The 14,198-nt window shown below is 46.6% G+C and overlaps 1 protein-coding gene across 1 annotated transcript; it reads right to left on the reverse strand.

Annotated features, from left to right (window-relative positions):
• Nucleotides 1–253: 253 nt before the first annotated feature.
• ITLN1 (intelectin 1) lies at nt 254–13,799 on the reverse strand. The gene is made up of 8 exons (XM_029581239.1): nt 13,678–13,799; nt 11,652–11,719; nt 11,212–11,385; nt 5,604–5,851; nt 5,330–5,488; nt 3,120–3,240; nt 1,591–1,694; nt 254–740 (listed from the first exon to the last, which is right to left on the reverse strand). The coding sequence occupies exons 2-8, from the start codon at nt 11,707–11,709 to the stop codon at nt 588–590; spliced, it is 1,017 nt and encodes a 338-aa protein (XP_029437099.1). The 5' UTR covers nt 11,710–11,719; nt 13,678–13,799; the 3' UTR covers nt 254–587.
• Nucleotides 13,800–14,198: the final 399 nt, after the last annotated feature.

Consider the following 14,198-nt stretch of genomic DNA (forward strand, 5'->3'; position numbering starts at 1 on the left):
TTGCTGTGCAAGGAAGCCCTTCTACTGTAAGTCAACCAAGCAAAAGTAAAGCAAAGATGGCGTGTGAAATTCTTTTAAATGTCCCTCAAGCTTGCACCATGACCTGCCAATCTGGATAACATACTGACACAATTTCTTTTGCTGGTAGGTCCTGTTTATTTCTGTGTGGGGAACAGTTTGGGAACCTAGGGTTTCTGAGACCCTCTAGCTGTCTCCATACAGGATCACATGATCAATAAATCACCAAGAAGAATCTGTGCACCCGCTACTGATTTATTCAGATTATAAAAGAGGTCTAAAGCTGAGAAAGAAGACAATTTTCACTTCTTGAATAATTCCAGTTCCCATTTCAGGACAGTGTTGATGAATGAGGTCTCCTCCATTATCAATAGACAATGCTGTCAACAAGCTCCAGGTCCCAGGGGACAGGCTGAGCCCATCCTGGTTTTCCTTCGTGCCAGTCTCTCTAAGAAGAGCCACACGACCAACAGACGAGAGAGGGAGGAGGAGGCGCAAACCAGGACTGGCTCAGCCCACGCCTGCTGATTTGAAGCCGGCTGCAGGGATCCTGTCACCCAGAATCTGGGTTAACGGTAGAATAGCATCACGGCAGCCTCCGTGATGGCTTTGCTGGAGCTCCAGCCGGCACCGATTCCGTAGCCATCCCAGTCGAAGCTGGCAAAGTCTCCACACTGCTTGGGCGAGGCCTCGGGGAAGAACCCTCCCCCTCCGATGCAGTGCTGGGAAGGGCAAAGATACACAACTGGTCAGGGAAGTGGACAACGAGTTAGAGAACTGGAAGGAAGGGGCGATGGTAAACCTTGTGCACAGGGATTAGGGAAGCGCTAATACAGAGGGTCCTTCAGCTTCTCAACAAACTCCAGACCATCTGGGTAAATCTGAACAACAGCGGAAGGGATATCAGCGAGCAGGCTAGCGCCGACGGCCAGGGGAAGGGAGTCCACAGCTCAGCAGGAGAGGCTGTGGGAGGGAGCTGCATGCTGGGTTATCAGTTGACGCCATTATTTTTCCAGGACCGGCTGAACCAGTCCTGCTTTTACCCCAAGGAGGGGCAGTCCTGCTTTGCTGAAGGAAATTTGCATTTGGACGAAAACTGGAGGCACTTTGGGAACCCTAAGTCCAGGTGTTACCAAGTTTCAGTCCTGGGGCTCTCAGTTGGAAAACCTGCTCTGACTGTGGATTCCTTGCAGAGGGGCCTGGCTGATAGTCTAGGCTGTGCACTTTTGGGTATTTTTTTAAAGGGAAAGAAGCCGGATAGATTTGAGACTTCCCAGACCTTTCCTGGGGACCCCCACAGCCAGTCGGGTTTTCAAGATATTCATAAAGAATATGCATGGAATAAATTTGCATATTCTGGCTTTTCAATGCATGCAAATGTATCTCCTGCATATTCATTGTGGATATCCTGAAACCCAAGACTGGCTGTGGAGTCCGCAGGAGAGGTTTGGGAAGCCTTTCGCTCTTCACAAACACATATGGTCGTACATAGTAATATATTTATAGATGCATATGGTCTATGCGCATGCAAGCGCACCCACACAGAGAGACACAGTAACACTGAATACTCACGTGCTCCGTATTACAGCCGGTGACCTTCACACCAGGGCAAAAGGCAAGGGCAGCCTTCTCATTGTTAAACACCCGGAAGTGCACATAGCCTGCAACGAACTCTCCTGGTAACAGGCAGGAAAGGCAAGGGTTAACTTAAGGATGCAGGGGCCTATTCAGGCCTCTGCTGGCCACTTGTAACCCCTCCTCCCAACACAAAAGCACACACACGTACACACACACACACACACGCAATCTCCTTCTACACTAGGGTAGGGAGTGGGGGAAAGAGGATAGTCACAGCCAGGAAAGGTTTTATTTCACCCACACACCCCCATTATGTGCGGTTTTGAGCATATGAAGTCACTGGCACTCACTGACAATGAGAATTGTGTGGGGCCCGAGCAGCCCTTCACATTGGGTCAGCTCAGGCTGCTGGGCCCTTCTTTATAAGTCATGTCAGAGCGCGCACCTCTAGGGCTGGATAAGAAGACCAAGACATTGCTGAGAGTTAACCCCCTACCCTACTGGCTGACCAAACTGCACATGTAGTGGACCCTGGAAGGAGTGATGGTCCTTATCCTTCAGCCCAACATTTAACTGTGTAAGACCTAGGCCTCCAGGAGGCTCAGAGAAATGGTAAGTCAGAGGGTGGGGGGAGACCCAAGGGGAGGGAGTCAATTTTCAAAATGTGCTCCATACTTAAATTTTAGCTACCTAAATTTAGGTGGATGTTCAATCAAATTTGGCAGTTAAAACTTAGGTTTCTAAATTCACACCTGTAATTTGGTCCCTATGGGCCTGATTTTCAAAAGCATTTACATGCTTAAAACTGGGTTTTACGCATATAAATACACTTTATCGATGTAAGTAAGCTTTTGAAAATTGCTCGAATATCTGTCATTCAATTGTCTATATACTTTAGACACATTACATTCCCTTAGTATGGGTAGATGGCTTTTGAAGATTACTACAGTGGTATTTTATGCTTACTGGCTAGAAAATGTACAAAAATATGGCTTTGATTTTTTAAATTTATATTTAATTTATTTCAGCAGTCTCTGCATTCCTTTCCAACTCTGGACTTGTAGCTCCAATATCTGTAGGAAAGGCAGCAAACCACAAGTCCAGCGATGCACTGGAGCAAAACCAGGCCTGGCTCAGCCCCAGAGTTGAGCTGGGGTTTCAGGTTGACAGCCCTGCTTAGTTCTAGCAAAATGCTGCTGTCATAAAATGATCAAATAATCCCAGTCCTGCCTACGCGTTACATGCATAACTACTTTGAAAATTCACCTGTATGTTAGGAGCCTAAGGCTGAAAATTAATGCTAAGCTCCTTATCTTTTTATCCCCTCCCTAACTCTGCCTGCATAACCACCCTGTTTTGAGACTCTTAAATTTAGGCTCCTAGTGAAAAAACAGAGCCCGGAATTCAGATTCTCAGCCCTAGTCAGTTTTCAGAGGGGCTGATCTAGGTGCCTAACTCCCACAGCTAAGTGCCTAAACTGTTTGAATATTGACCCAAAATAGACCTGGGCATTTGGAAGGTACCTCGGCCATTAGGAGAATAGTAGTTGGTAGTTTTCTGGGCATTGCCAAAGTCGTAGACGATGGGTACTGCAGGTCCATTGTTAGTCTGGCAGGCCCCGGTGTTGTAAATGACCGGATATTTCTGCAGGGAAGGAAGTGGAGGTAGGTTAAGTGAAACACGACACTGACAGGTAGCAGCCATGGGCCTCCGGTCCGTAGAGGTCTCCAAGGCGCCCTTTCACTTTCCGAGGCAGGTTGAGAGATGGTTTTCAAAGTCCTCCGTGGACCTCCTCTGAAATCTTTTAATGTTTCCATGGTTTATTTAGACATGATAATAAGAACAAGTGTCTGGCATACCGTGACACTTTAGCATACCAGAGCATTAACAGTAATAACAGGGTACGTCTACTGGGTTTTTATTCCCCATCCCTTTCCAAATAATCCTCAGTATCTCTGTAAACGTGTGAAGGGGATATGCCAGTCACCAAAATTACTCCCATGCCCCCCTGCCTTTTTAGGGGGAAAACATTTGAGGGGGTACATAATCCCTTGGAGCATGCTCAATCTTCCGAGGGTTAGGTGGCTGAGAAGAAGGAAGAAAAAGCTCAAATTCTACCAGGATCTCAAGAAAGTGCATTTGGAGAGAGAAGGAGAGTTTGGAGGGTCCTGTGACTTGTCTGGAGCTAAGGAGTAAGTGTTGCTAATTTTGAGATCTTTTAGATTCTGAACGGTCTAGAGAGAAGGGCATCCCAAAGAATTGTATCAAAGGTCTTTGGTTTTGTCCAAGCTATTGGACCTTAGTGAGGGTTAAAGACAGTTTTGTAGTAAATGAAGAGAAGACTTCTAAAGAATTTGGATTATGAGTTAAGTGTTTTTGACCCAGGTTGGGATTCTTACGATGGTTCTGAATTTGGGAATTGTGTTTCTACAGGTTTGGAGATATTTTTCTACCTGGTTGCCAGTTATATGTTGGAACTCCATTCCAATTATCCAATCTTCCAACGAGAGGATATTTTCTCTATGGATGAAGTTGCACCTAAGCTGAACAAAATATCTGTAATTCTTGTAAAGAATTCATTTTGAACCCCATTCAGGACTTTGTGTATTCATTTTCCCATGCACGAGGGAATGGATGGACAGTGATATGACTTTTTATTTTACCTGCTCTGATACTTTTGACTTCTCTGCTCCTATATTGGACTCTCCTATACTTAGTGGGGAGCATCCAGTTAGAGTGTGACCCTTTTGAGACCTCGGTAACTGATCATGCCAGGGACCCCGAAAGAAATTCTTTCTCCCCATCCGGACTTGGCTCGAACCCGTAGCGCCCCTGGTTGAGGCTAAATACCCCAATGGGAGACTGGCAACACATGCAATAGTAAACCTGGTAAAACCCCACCCTGCTCCCTTCCTCCCCCTTACCCCTACCTTAGGATAAAGAACCAACCAATAGTAGGGACTATTCAGTGATCCCAAGGATCGCAAACAAAGTGAAAGCAAGTCATAACATCAGAAAAGGAGTAATTTACAGAAACAAAAAAAGGCATTGCGGGGAATTAAGCACAGTTCTTCTCACTCTAGGGCAGTGATGGTGAACTCCAGTCCTCGAGTGCCATAAACAGGCCAGGTTTTCAGGATATCTGCAATGAATATGCACAAGATAGATTTGCATATAATGGAGGCGGTGCATGCAAATCTTTTTCATGCATATTCATTGCGGATATCCTGAAAACCTGGCCTGTTTGTGGCACTCGAGGACTGGAGTTCGCCATCACTGCTCTAGGGGAAAGTGATTGGATGTACTGATCCCAGATCTCTATAAAACCTCTTTGAAATCTTTCATGCTCTGCAGCTCAGCCCATGATCCCAGAGTCTCTGCCGCCGTTCTCGTTTCATGGCTTGTTCGACATTCCCAAATATCAAGCACCTGATTTTGATTGTGTTTCATAGGCTAGCCTGAGGCAGATCTTCTCTGTTGCTGTTGTGTCCTCTGTCTGGAAGTGACCTAATGGCATCTTCTCCATCTCATCAACTCTTTCGCTCTTCCAGCACTTGCCTCTTCTCCTGTGCCTATGCTCGAGTGCTCTCCTAAGCCTGATCACATCATGTTTTCTATGTATGCTATATGTGATCGCTAATGGTTTATTTTCATTGGTCATGCTTTGTAGAGTGTACTGTACAGCGCGAGATGTCCCAAATATTGCTGACCTAGAGAGAGCACCCCCCATTACCTGATAAAGCCCTTGAAGATTTCCTCCTTCAGTCGACAGGAAGCCGGTCTCAGTGCGGTACCTCAGGATGGCCGTGTTCTTCCATTCCTTCCATGGAGTATTGTTGGGTACATGCCACACTGAGAGGTCCTTAGCCTTGATATCAAAATAGCCCGGATTCTGTAAAGAAGAGACGATGGTAGTGTCTGAAGGAAATTTAGTATAAATTTAATCCATTTGGATCTCAGTTGATTCAGAAAGTAAGACCTTAGTCTTGTTTAAGGAGAGCCCCCACCTTGTAGTCATCGCTGGTCGCTCCTATTGCTGTCCCAAAGGTATTGTAATTGGCCCAGTTGCCATCTCCTTCAGGCCAGAGAGGATTGCTCCCCTGTTGGCTGGACCAGCGATCCCCCAGCGTGCACTTCCCATACATGTTATTCTCATGGACACTAGCCACCAAGGTCCAGCCGCCTCCATTGGTGGTCATATCACAGAAAGTCTGGTAGACCATGCCATCTTCAGTGGCAAGGGAGTATATCCCATCTATAAGACACAGAAAAATATAGAATGGTTTCCCAGCTGAGTTCTATAAGAAAACAGGACTGCAACTCCCTTCATGCACTGAAGGATAAAACCAGGACAGGCTTAGCTTATGCCCTTGGGATGGTTACTCTAGTTATGGTGAACCATGTATAAGCCAGAAGCCAGCGAACCTCACAAAGGTCCTGTTACATGGGCTATGCTGTGTTTACCATGGATACAGCCAATAAGGCTCAAAATAATAATTAGGATGGGAAACCTGCTACAGAATGGGGGACTGGCTGCAGACTGATCGGTAATTAGTTATATAATAGGGATGTGTATTCATTTTTAATGAATGCCTCAAAAGCAACGAATGAGGCCATTTTTGGTTCTTTCTGAAAACAAACTGAAAATGGCCTCCTACGAAAATACTCCCAAATTTTCAGGTATTTTCATATTGGTTGCTAAAAAAAGAAAAACCAAAATCAGATTTGCCTTAGCTCTCGACTCAGCCAACCAGCCTGCTAAAACTGATCCCAGGGCCTGGGCCTACCCAGCCAGGCCTCCCCAAATTCATCCGATCCCAGTCCCCCACTATAATTAAAGAGAGCCCTTGTGAAGACCAAACTTGCAGCAAACACAGGAGGTCGAACGGCCTGCAATGGGCTTGAGAGTGATTTCAAGGCTTTTCTCTAGAGGCCACGCAGCCCTGCAGGGCTTTTTATTTTCCATTTATTTTTGTCGCTAGGGGGGAGCTCTGTCTGCAAGCTGCCTCTGGTTATCTCCAGCCAATGGGGAAATAAACGCATCACAGACACAAATGCAGTTTGAAAGAATTTATTTCAGTTTTCTTATGATTGCATCTACAGATATTTGTAATAGAGAGCGGTTAGGAACTACAAGGAGAGCAGGAAGTGACAAGGTAATTGCAGAAACAAGGGCGGCCATGATCATTCGAGCGATACCACGAGAGTGTAACTAGGCCATCAGATTTCAGGGACACTACTGGATACATTTGCCCTACTAGAGGTCTTCAAGGCTTGAAACCCTGATGACTGGCGCTACCTCTCACCAACTTCAAGTTTGTGCTACTTCGACCCCCTTTTTTGTGTTGAAGGAAAAGGAACCTGTAAGATCCGGGCGTGAGAAACGAGCTCCCATGCCATCCACCCCCGAGGTGCCTTCACTACATGTTCCCTCCTAAAGTCACAGGCGGTGTGAGGTGCACCAGATTTGCATGGGAGGTTTTCTCATCTGTTGCATTTTTCCCAAATCAGCAGGGAAGAAGGTGACGTCCTAAGGGTAGAGGGCGGGAGAAAGAGCAAGCAAGAGTCCCAAGCAAGCCAGTGGAGAGCCAGACCCCCTCCCAAACCAGCCCGCCAGGCAACGTGAAATAAGGAGCTCTCAGGTGCTTCCTAAGTGTGGATGGAAGCTTTGCTAAACTTTCTGTAAAAAAGACAGCAAAGGACGTCCTGCAGGTGTTGCGAACATTCGTCAACAGGAAAAAGAAGCGGGCAAAATTCACTCTTGAAGCAAAAGTATTTTACCTTTCGATAAAAGTGAAAAGAAATATGCAAATGTCCCGTGTTTGTTGTAAAATGAGTGAAAGTGTTAGCCAGTCCCATTTATTTTATTTTATTTTATTTTGCCCAGTGGATTGGATATTTCTTATCTCTGTTTATAGGGATGGGAAATGATCGTCAGTGTGTTGCCTGCTCTTGTTCCTGGATGGAGAACTGAAATTCCTGCGATCGCTCCAGCTTGGCTACATGACTACAAATCTGACTCCGTTCTGACAAAATGTGTTGTTCAGGCAAAACTTCAAGACGTTATTATTTTGTTTCTGGTCTGAAGTGATAAAAAATCTCATCTGGTATCACAGGAGCCAGCACGCCATCGGGCCCAGTGGTTATCCTACGGGGAAGTCCACCTCAGGACCTGAAGGAACCAAGAAAGAAAAAAACAAGAGAGTAGGACGGAGGGGGAAGGTTTGACTTAGAAATAAATAAATAAATAAATAAATAAAAAAGCTGCAGCCCTGAAGCTGTCGGGCTGCGCTTCAAGATCTGAAGCTGGGTAACCTGTAGCCAGCCAAGACCCGAGCAAGCTGGGATGACTGACAGCGCAATGCTGCCCGAGCCCCATGGAAAGGAAAATCCATGGCCGGGAGCGTGAGGAGAAAGAGTCAGAAAAGCAGCTTCGTAACTCCCTCCTCCCAGGAGCTCCTGGATTATGCAGAAGTTGTATCAGGAGCTTTTGCCTGGGTGCCTCTGGCGTATTACATGGATTCTCGGGGTGCAAAAAATGCTAGCGGCTTCGAGGGGTACAACTTGCTCCAGTGACAAGCTGGGAAGGGGGTGGAGGTGGGGGGAGGAACTGCAGTGAATGCCCTGGATATCCCATCCTCCCAATCCATCGCCGCCCGATTGCTTCCAGGGTTACTGAGTGCCCCCTCCCCCTTCTTCGTTATACTGTAACGATACAGGAGCCCCCCTGAACCTCATGAGAACCTCCTTAGGAAATTAAAAAGTTACAGGATAGGAGGGGAATGTCATAGTGTGGATCAATTTCTGGTCAAGAGGCAGAAAACCCAGAGTAGGTCTAAAAGGTTTTCCCAATGGAAACAATAGTGGGGGGCCTCAGGAAGCTGTACTGGGACCGATGCCAATTAAAAGTTACACAAATGATCTGGAAAAGGGAGCAGCAAGCAAGGTGATTAAATTTGCAGACGACCCAAACTTATTCCAAACTGTTAAAACACAAGTGGACTGTGAGGAACTACAGAGAGACCTGGCCAGACAGGGGGACTGAAATGTCAGGGGGTGCACACAGGGAAATGAATCCCGACCACAGGGACACGATGCTGGGCTCTGTGTTAGGAGCCACCACCCAGGAAAAGGATCCTGGAGCCACTGTGGACAATACATTGAGATCCTCACCTCAGAGTGCAGCAACGGTCAAGAAAGCAGCCAGGATGTGAGGGAATAGTCGGAAAGGAACGGAGAGAATTTTATAACGCCTCTGTATTGATCCAGGGTGTGATTGCACCTTGAGTATTGTGGCCCCCATCTCAAAAGGACAGAGCAGAACTAGAAAAGCTAAAGAGGAGGCTGACAAAAATGATAAAAGGGGATGGAACGGCTCTCTTATGAACAGCGGATAAACAGGTTAGGGCTCTTCAGCTTGGAGTACAGGGAACTGATAGAGGTCTACAAAATCATGAGTGAGATGGCAGAGATAAACAGGGAACAGTTATTTACCCTTTCAAATTGTGCTAAAACTAAGGGGCACTCCATGAAACTAACAGAATTAAAAATAAAATCAGAGAAAGCATTTTTTTTTTCGCTCAGCCCACAATCAAACAATGGAATTTGTTGCCAGAGGAAGTGATTAAGGCATCTGACATAGGTGGGTTTAAAAAGGGATTTGTACAGTTTCTGGAGGAAAAGTCCATAAATAATTCTTAGCCAGGGAGACTTGAGAAAGACACCGCTTATCCCCGGCAGTGGCTATGAAAAAATGGATCTCCACTCTGGGATCTGCCTGGTACCTCCTACTGACCCTGATTGGCCATAGCTGGAGACAGGATGCAGGGCTTGAAGGACCTTTGGTCTGACCCAGGATGGCAAATCTCATGTTCTCGTGTATTCCTGTAACCTCCTATTCTCTACACCCATTCCCCCCTCTATTATAAAAGTGAATTCCCAAGTGCCCCTTCCTCCCCAACACTGAAACACTAGATGAGTCCCCCTGTAACCTCCATGCTCTGCTCCCCTCCTACCCCTATCCGTAATACCAGGCGAGTTTCTCCTGTATCCTCTTGGGCTTGGCTCTCCCCATCCTCCTATACTGGAGCCCTACAGGCCTTCCTCCCCAGCTCTCTGTAGCCCCCAGTTTTGTGCTAAGATCTTTCTTTGCCTCAGAAGTAGAATTATTCTTTCGATCCTTCATTCTCTCTGCTGCAAGCAACCGTTCATTTCTGAGAGGTGGATCGAGAGATGATGCACTGTAGCTGCAGTCAGCGATTGCAGGAGAAATAAAAAACTTTGCTGCACTGTTCCTGGCGTGCGACAGAGGGGAGGAAGAGGGATGCACAAACCTCCCTTTGTGCAAACAGAGCGAGGGCGGTATCTCAACTCCTCTCCCCTTGCTCCTTCCTGACCTTCTCCATGGGTGTTACAATGTAATTAACCACTTCCAGTTAGAGCAACTGAAGACCGCAACTTAACCAGGGATAGGGAGCGATTCGTTTTAAGTAACAAATGTAAAATTATTACATAGTGCATCTGTGGAATATACCTGATAACAGCTGAAATATATCTGATAAGTACTTTACAGAGCTAAGAAGAAGGATTTCCGATGTCTTCTGCTTTCTGTCCGTGATTAACTCGAAGAACAGTTTCAGAACTGTAGATACGTTTCCCAACTCCTATTTGAATTTGCGCTCTGCAGAGCGGAGGCGATGCACACGATTCCAGGGAGGGAGGGAGGGAAGCCAGCTGCCAATGGTGCAGTGACACCCCTTCCTCAACCCCTGTCCAAAGGAGAGGCCACCTAGGGTAAATCTCGGAAGTTCTTCCTTCCAGCCCAGTTGGGGACAGACGTGTAGACAGGGCATGTCATCTGGGCTGCAGATTGTTCAAAATGAGGAGAAAAAACTGCCCCCCCCCCCTCACCACCACCCTCCACAGAAATACATCATTGTTCAGGGTCAGTCACTAAATAGGCCATGACAACGTTTCAACCTCGGTAGTCCTTTCAGAAAGGTGATATTGTACATAGTGAGCTCAGTTTGTGTGTACCTGGGGTAGGAAGGGGTGTTGGTTTTGGGGATGGGGGGGGGGCAATTGGTGGATGAAAAGAGGTCCTAGGATATGCGTGCTTGGGGTAGGAGATGGGAAGACATTTAGGGGTTACTGTGGGTGGCATGGGAGGTGGGAAGGAGTGTTGGGTACTTGGAGTGAAAAGGGGTGTCAGGATGGGTGTACACTGGGGTGGGAGCAGGGGGAGATGAGAAGGGGTGTCAGGGTATGCACACTTGAGGTGGGAGGTAGGAAGGGGTTGTGAGGTACAGTGTTCTGGGATATGGTTATTGAATATGATGTGGTATAATGTGAAGTATAGTATGGTATAGTTGTAGAGTATGGGATTGTGATGTGGTGTTGTAGTACACATGATGCTGTACTGTTGTGTATGATTTTGTTGGGTACAGTGCAATGCAATACAATTGCAGTGTTGGTTCTACGGTAGGGTACAGTGTTGGGATATGATATTGTGGGGTATGATGTAATAAGGGTACGGTGTCAGGGTACGGTATTATGGTGGGGTATGGTTGTATGGTACGATACGTCTACTCCAGACCAGAGTGAAATTGCGCTTACCTTTAGCATTGCTGTCCTGGGCTTTGATCTCCTTGCAGCTGCGGAGAAGGTTTATGGTCTCACGGGGGTTGAATTCAGCAAGGTTCCCCTCGCAGGCTAAGCCATTCCAGTTGGCCACGAGGTCAAGGATGGCCAGTTTCTTACAGGCAAGGTCATCAGGCTCACACTGGTTCCCTAGAAATGGAGATTTAAGCTCATTTACCATTTTACACATGTGGGTGGGTGGGAGGCATAAAATCTAGGCCTTGATTCTGCAGGTTGATTTCAAGGCAGATTACAACCAAAATAAAATGCAAAAATTCACAATGAAATTACAAATAAATAGCGTACATAAAACAAGTTACATAAATCACAAAACACAAATCAAAAACACCCAAACAATAAATTCAGTAAAGACTAAGTTCCTGCATACTTTGCATGGAGAGGGGATGGAAACTCACCTCCAGCACTGCTGCCAAGGACTGCGGCGAGGACCAGAAAGGTGCAGAGTCCCCGCATGGTTCACTATCTGATGGAAGAAAGCAGAGGATTAGTGACAGGGAACTGGCCCAGGATTTCAAACCCCGTTCTGGGCTGCTGAGTGTGTGTAGTAGCGTTATAGAAATTATTCATAGTGAGGTACATAGGAGGCCGATATTCACAGAAAGCTGAGTGCTTGCTCTGGGACTCTCAGTTTCAGGCATCTCAATTTGGATAAGATTTCAGCCAAGCTTGGGCACCAACATTTTGGGCTGAAAATTCAAATTTAAATCTCTGTTCATTCACCGAAATTTAGGAATTCCCCAACCTGACCGCTCCCACTCTTTAGTTGCCGTGTGCAAACAGACGCTTACATTTAGGAGCTCAGCAGAGGGAGGTTGGCATTTAGGGAGATCCAAGTGCCCGACTCCTTCAGTTATGCCCCCGGATCTTTAGAACATCGGCTCAGTAGTGACCGGGAAAATCATCAGGTAGGACCAGCACATCCCTCACATCTCCAGCGTTTTCAGGACCCGGAGTCTCTAACAAAGACCAAGAGATTCCCGGTACCGCTCTAGAAGCAGCTGGAGGGAATGTGCGATGGCTCCTCTCCCTCCCAGAACCATCACTTCCTCTGCTCTCCTCACTGGGAGGGAGGGAGAGAAATGGAAGAAAAACATTTTCCTAATTCAGAATCTCATCCATTGCTGAGGCTGGGCTGGTGCGTGTGATAAAAGGATCCCCCCGGAAATTCCGGCCCAGCAGAACCAGATGTGCCCAGGAAACATAACCTGTGACAATGCAGGTCCCCTTAATGCAACGCCCTCCCTAACCTCCATGAGGGGTTTTCTTTTTTCACTTCCAGTTTTTTTACTCTCATGATTTAAAGATTCCAGTATTGGTTCTCGCACACTTGGTTACTGATAGAAAGTTGATCCTTTGAAGTGTTAAACACTAATCTCATGTTAAATTCTAATCTATGGGTGTGTGTGTGGGAATAACTTTTTGATTTGTTTTTTCTTTTACAATTTTTCAGGTTTTTTTATTTCGTTTCTGTGTTTTCCTGAGCATTAAGTGCAGCAACAGAACCAAACTTTGCTGATTTTTTTTGTGTCGCTGAGACTGCAAATGACACATAAGGAAGCAGTAAATTTCATTTTAAACGAGTGCACGTCCTATTCTAATTTAGTATCCCAGTGAGCAAGGCAAACCCTGGAGATGTCGTGCGAACGTGACACAAACTCACACAGGTGGGAGGATAAAGGAGGTCGCAGTCTCTGAGAACCCGGGACCGGGTTTAAGGATGGAGCAACGGAGGGGAACAACGGGCCGGGTTTCACTCCGCATCTCATGCCCCAGGCTTGCTTTTCCTGCTATGTCAGGAAGGGGGGGAAAGCCACAGAGAGCACTGGAGGGCTCGTTTATTTATTTAAAAGACCCGTTACCCGCACTCTTCAAACTTAGAGACGGGCATACGAAACAAATCAAAATAACAGAAAATGGGCAAGGTGATAGATATTCCCATGGCCATAAAGGAAACGGAAGACCATGTAAGAGTCCCTGAAAAAAAGCCAACAAAAGGAGCATGAGCTTGAGATACCAAGTAACAGGAGCAATGCCTTTAATAAATTTTTAAGGATGAGATGTGAGGCCCGAGATCAGGCTGGCCTGCGGGCTCTTTGTGTGTTTTAGCCTCAGGCTGGGAGTGAAGATTACAAGAGTTGATAATAGGGTGACCAACCAACTCCATCTTTTCAGGACACGGTGAGCCGGCCCTGGTGTTACCCCCACTGCATATATAGACTTCTTATTTCCCTAAGAGAATTAAATCTCCATGCATGCAGCAAGACAAAAGCAGGCTAGCTCAGCCTGTCTGTGATGACCTGGAGACAGAATACAGAGGGGGAAAAAGAGAGTTCTTGTGAAGCAGTGGAGTCTGAGGTGGGCTCTGGAGGAGGAGAGTGGAATCCCCGGCCTGTAGGGCCTGTAGGGCCGGGCTGCGCTTACCTGAGGAAGGGCGGCTTCCAGTCTCAGTCTTGGGTTTGGAGTCTTCTCCACAGCCCACAATACGCTCTCCCTTTTTATAAACAGTCAGTTGCAGACAGCCCTCTGGCCTGCTCTCCATTCCTGAGCAAACAAATCCAGATTTTCTGATAAGATCCTTGAGCCCCGGCCTAAGAATGTTTGTTTTCACAAGCTTAATTAAAGCTTTCATGCAAATATCTGCCTGGCAGCCAGTCAGACAGGTTCTTAGTACCTCATGGTACCTTGGGAAGACAGTAATACAGATAAGCTTTAAGGGTAACCTGACTGGCAGCCTGGCTGCTTTCTACACCCCCTGCATGTGTCAAGCTTCCTCGGCTGCCAAAAGCAAGATTTAGAGCCTGATTCATCTAAATCTTTACCAACCGACATGAAAATGTCTATAGTGAATCTTAGGCCCTTAGATAGTAACATAGTAGATGCTGGTAGAGTGTCCGTCTCAGACAGCTTCGACCCTTATGCCTCACCTTTTTCTCCGTTCTCTC

Source organism: Rhinatrema bivittatum, chromosome 16, assembly GCF_901001135.1.
Source record: "Rhinatrema bivittatum chromosome 16, aRhiBiv1.1, whole genome shotgun sequence".
NCBI lineage: Eukaryota > Metazoa > Chordata > Amphibia > Gymnophiona > Rhinatrematidae > Rhinatrema > Rhinatrema bivittatum.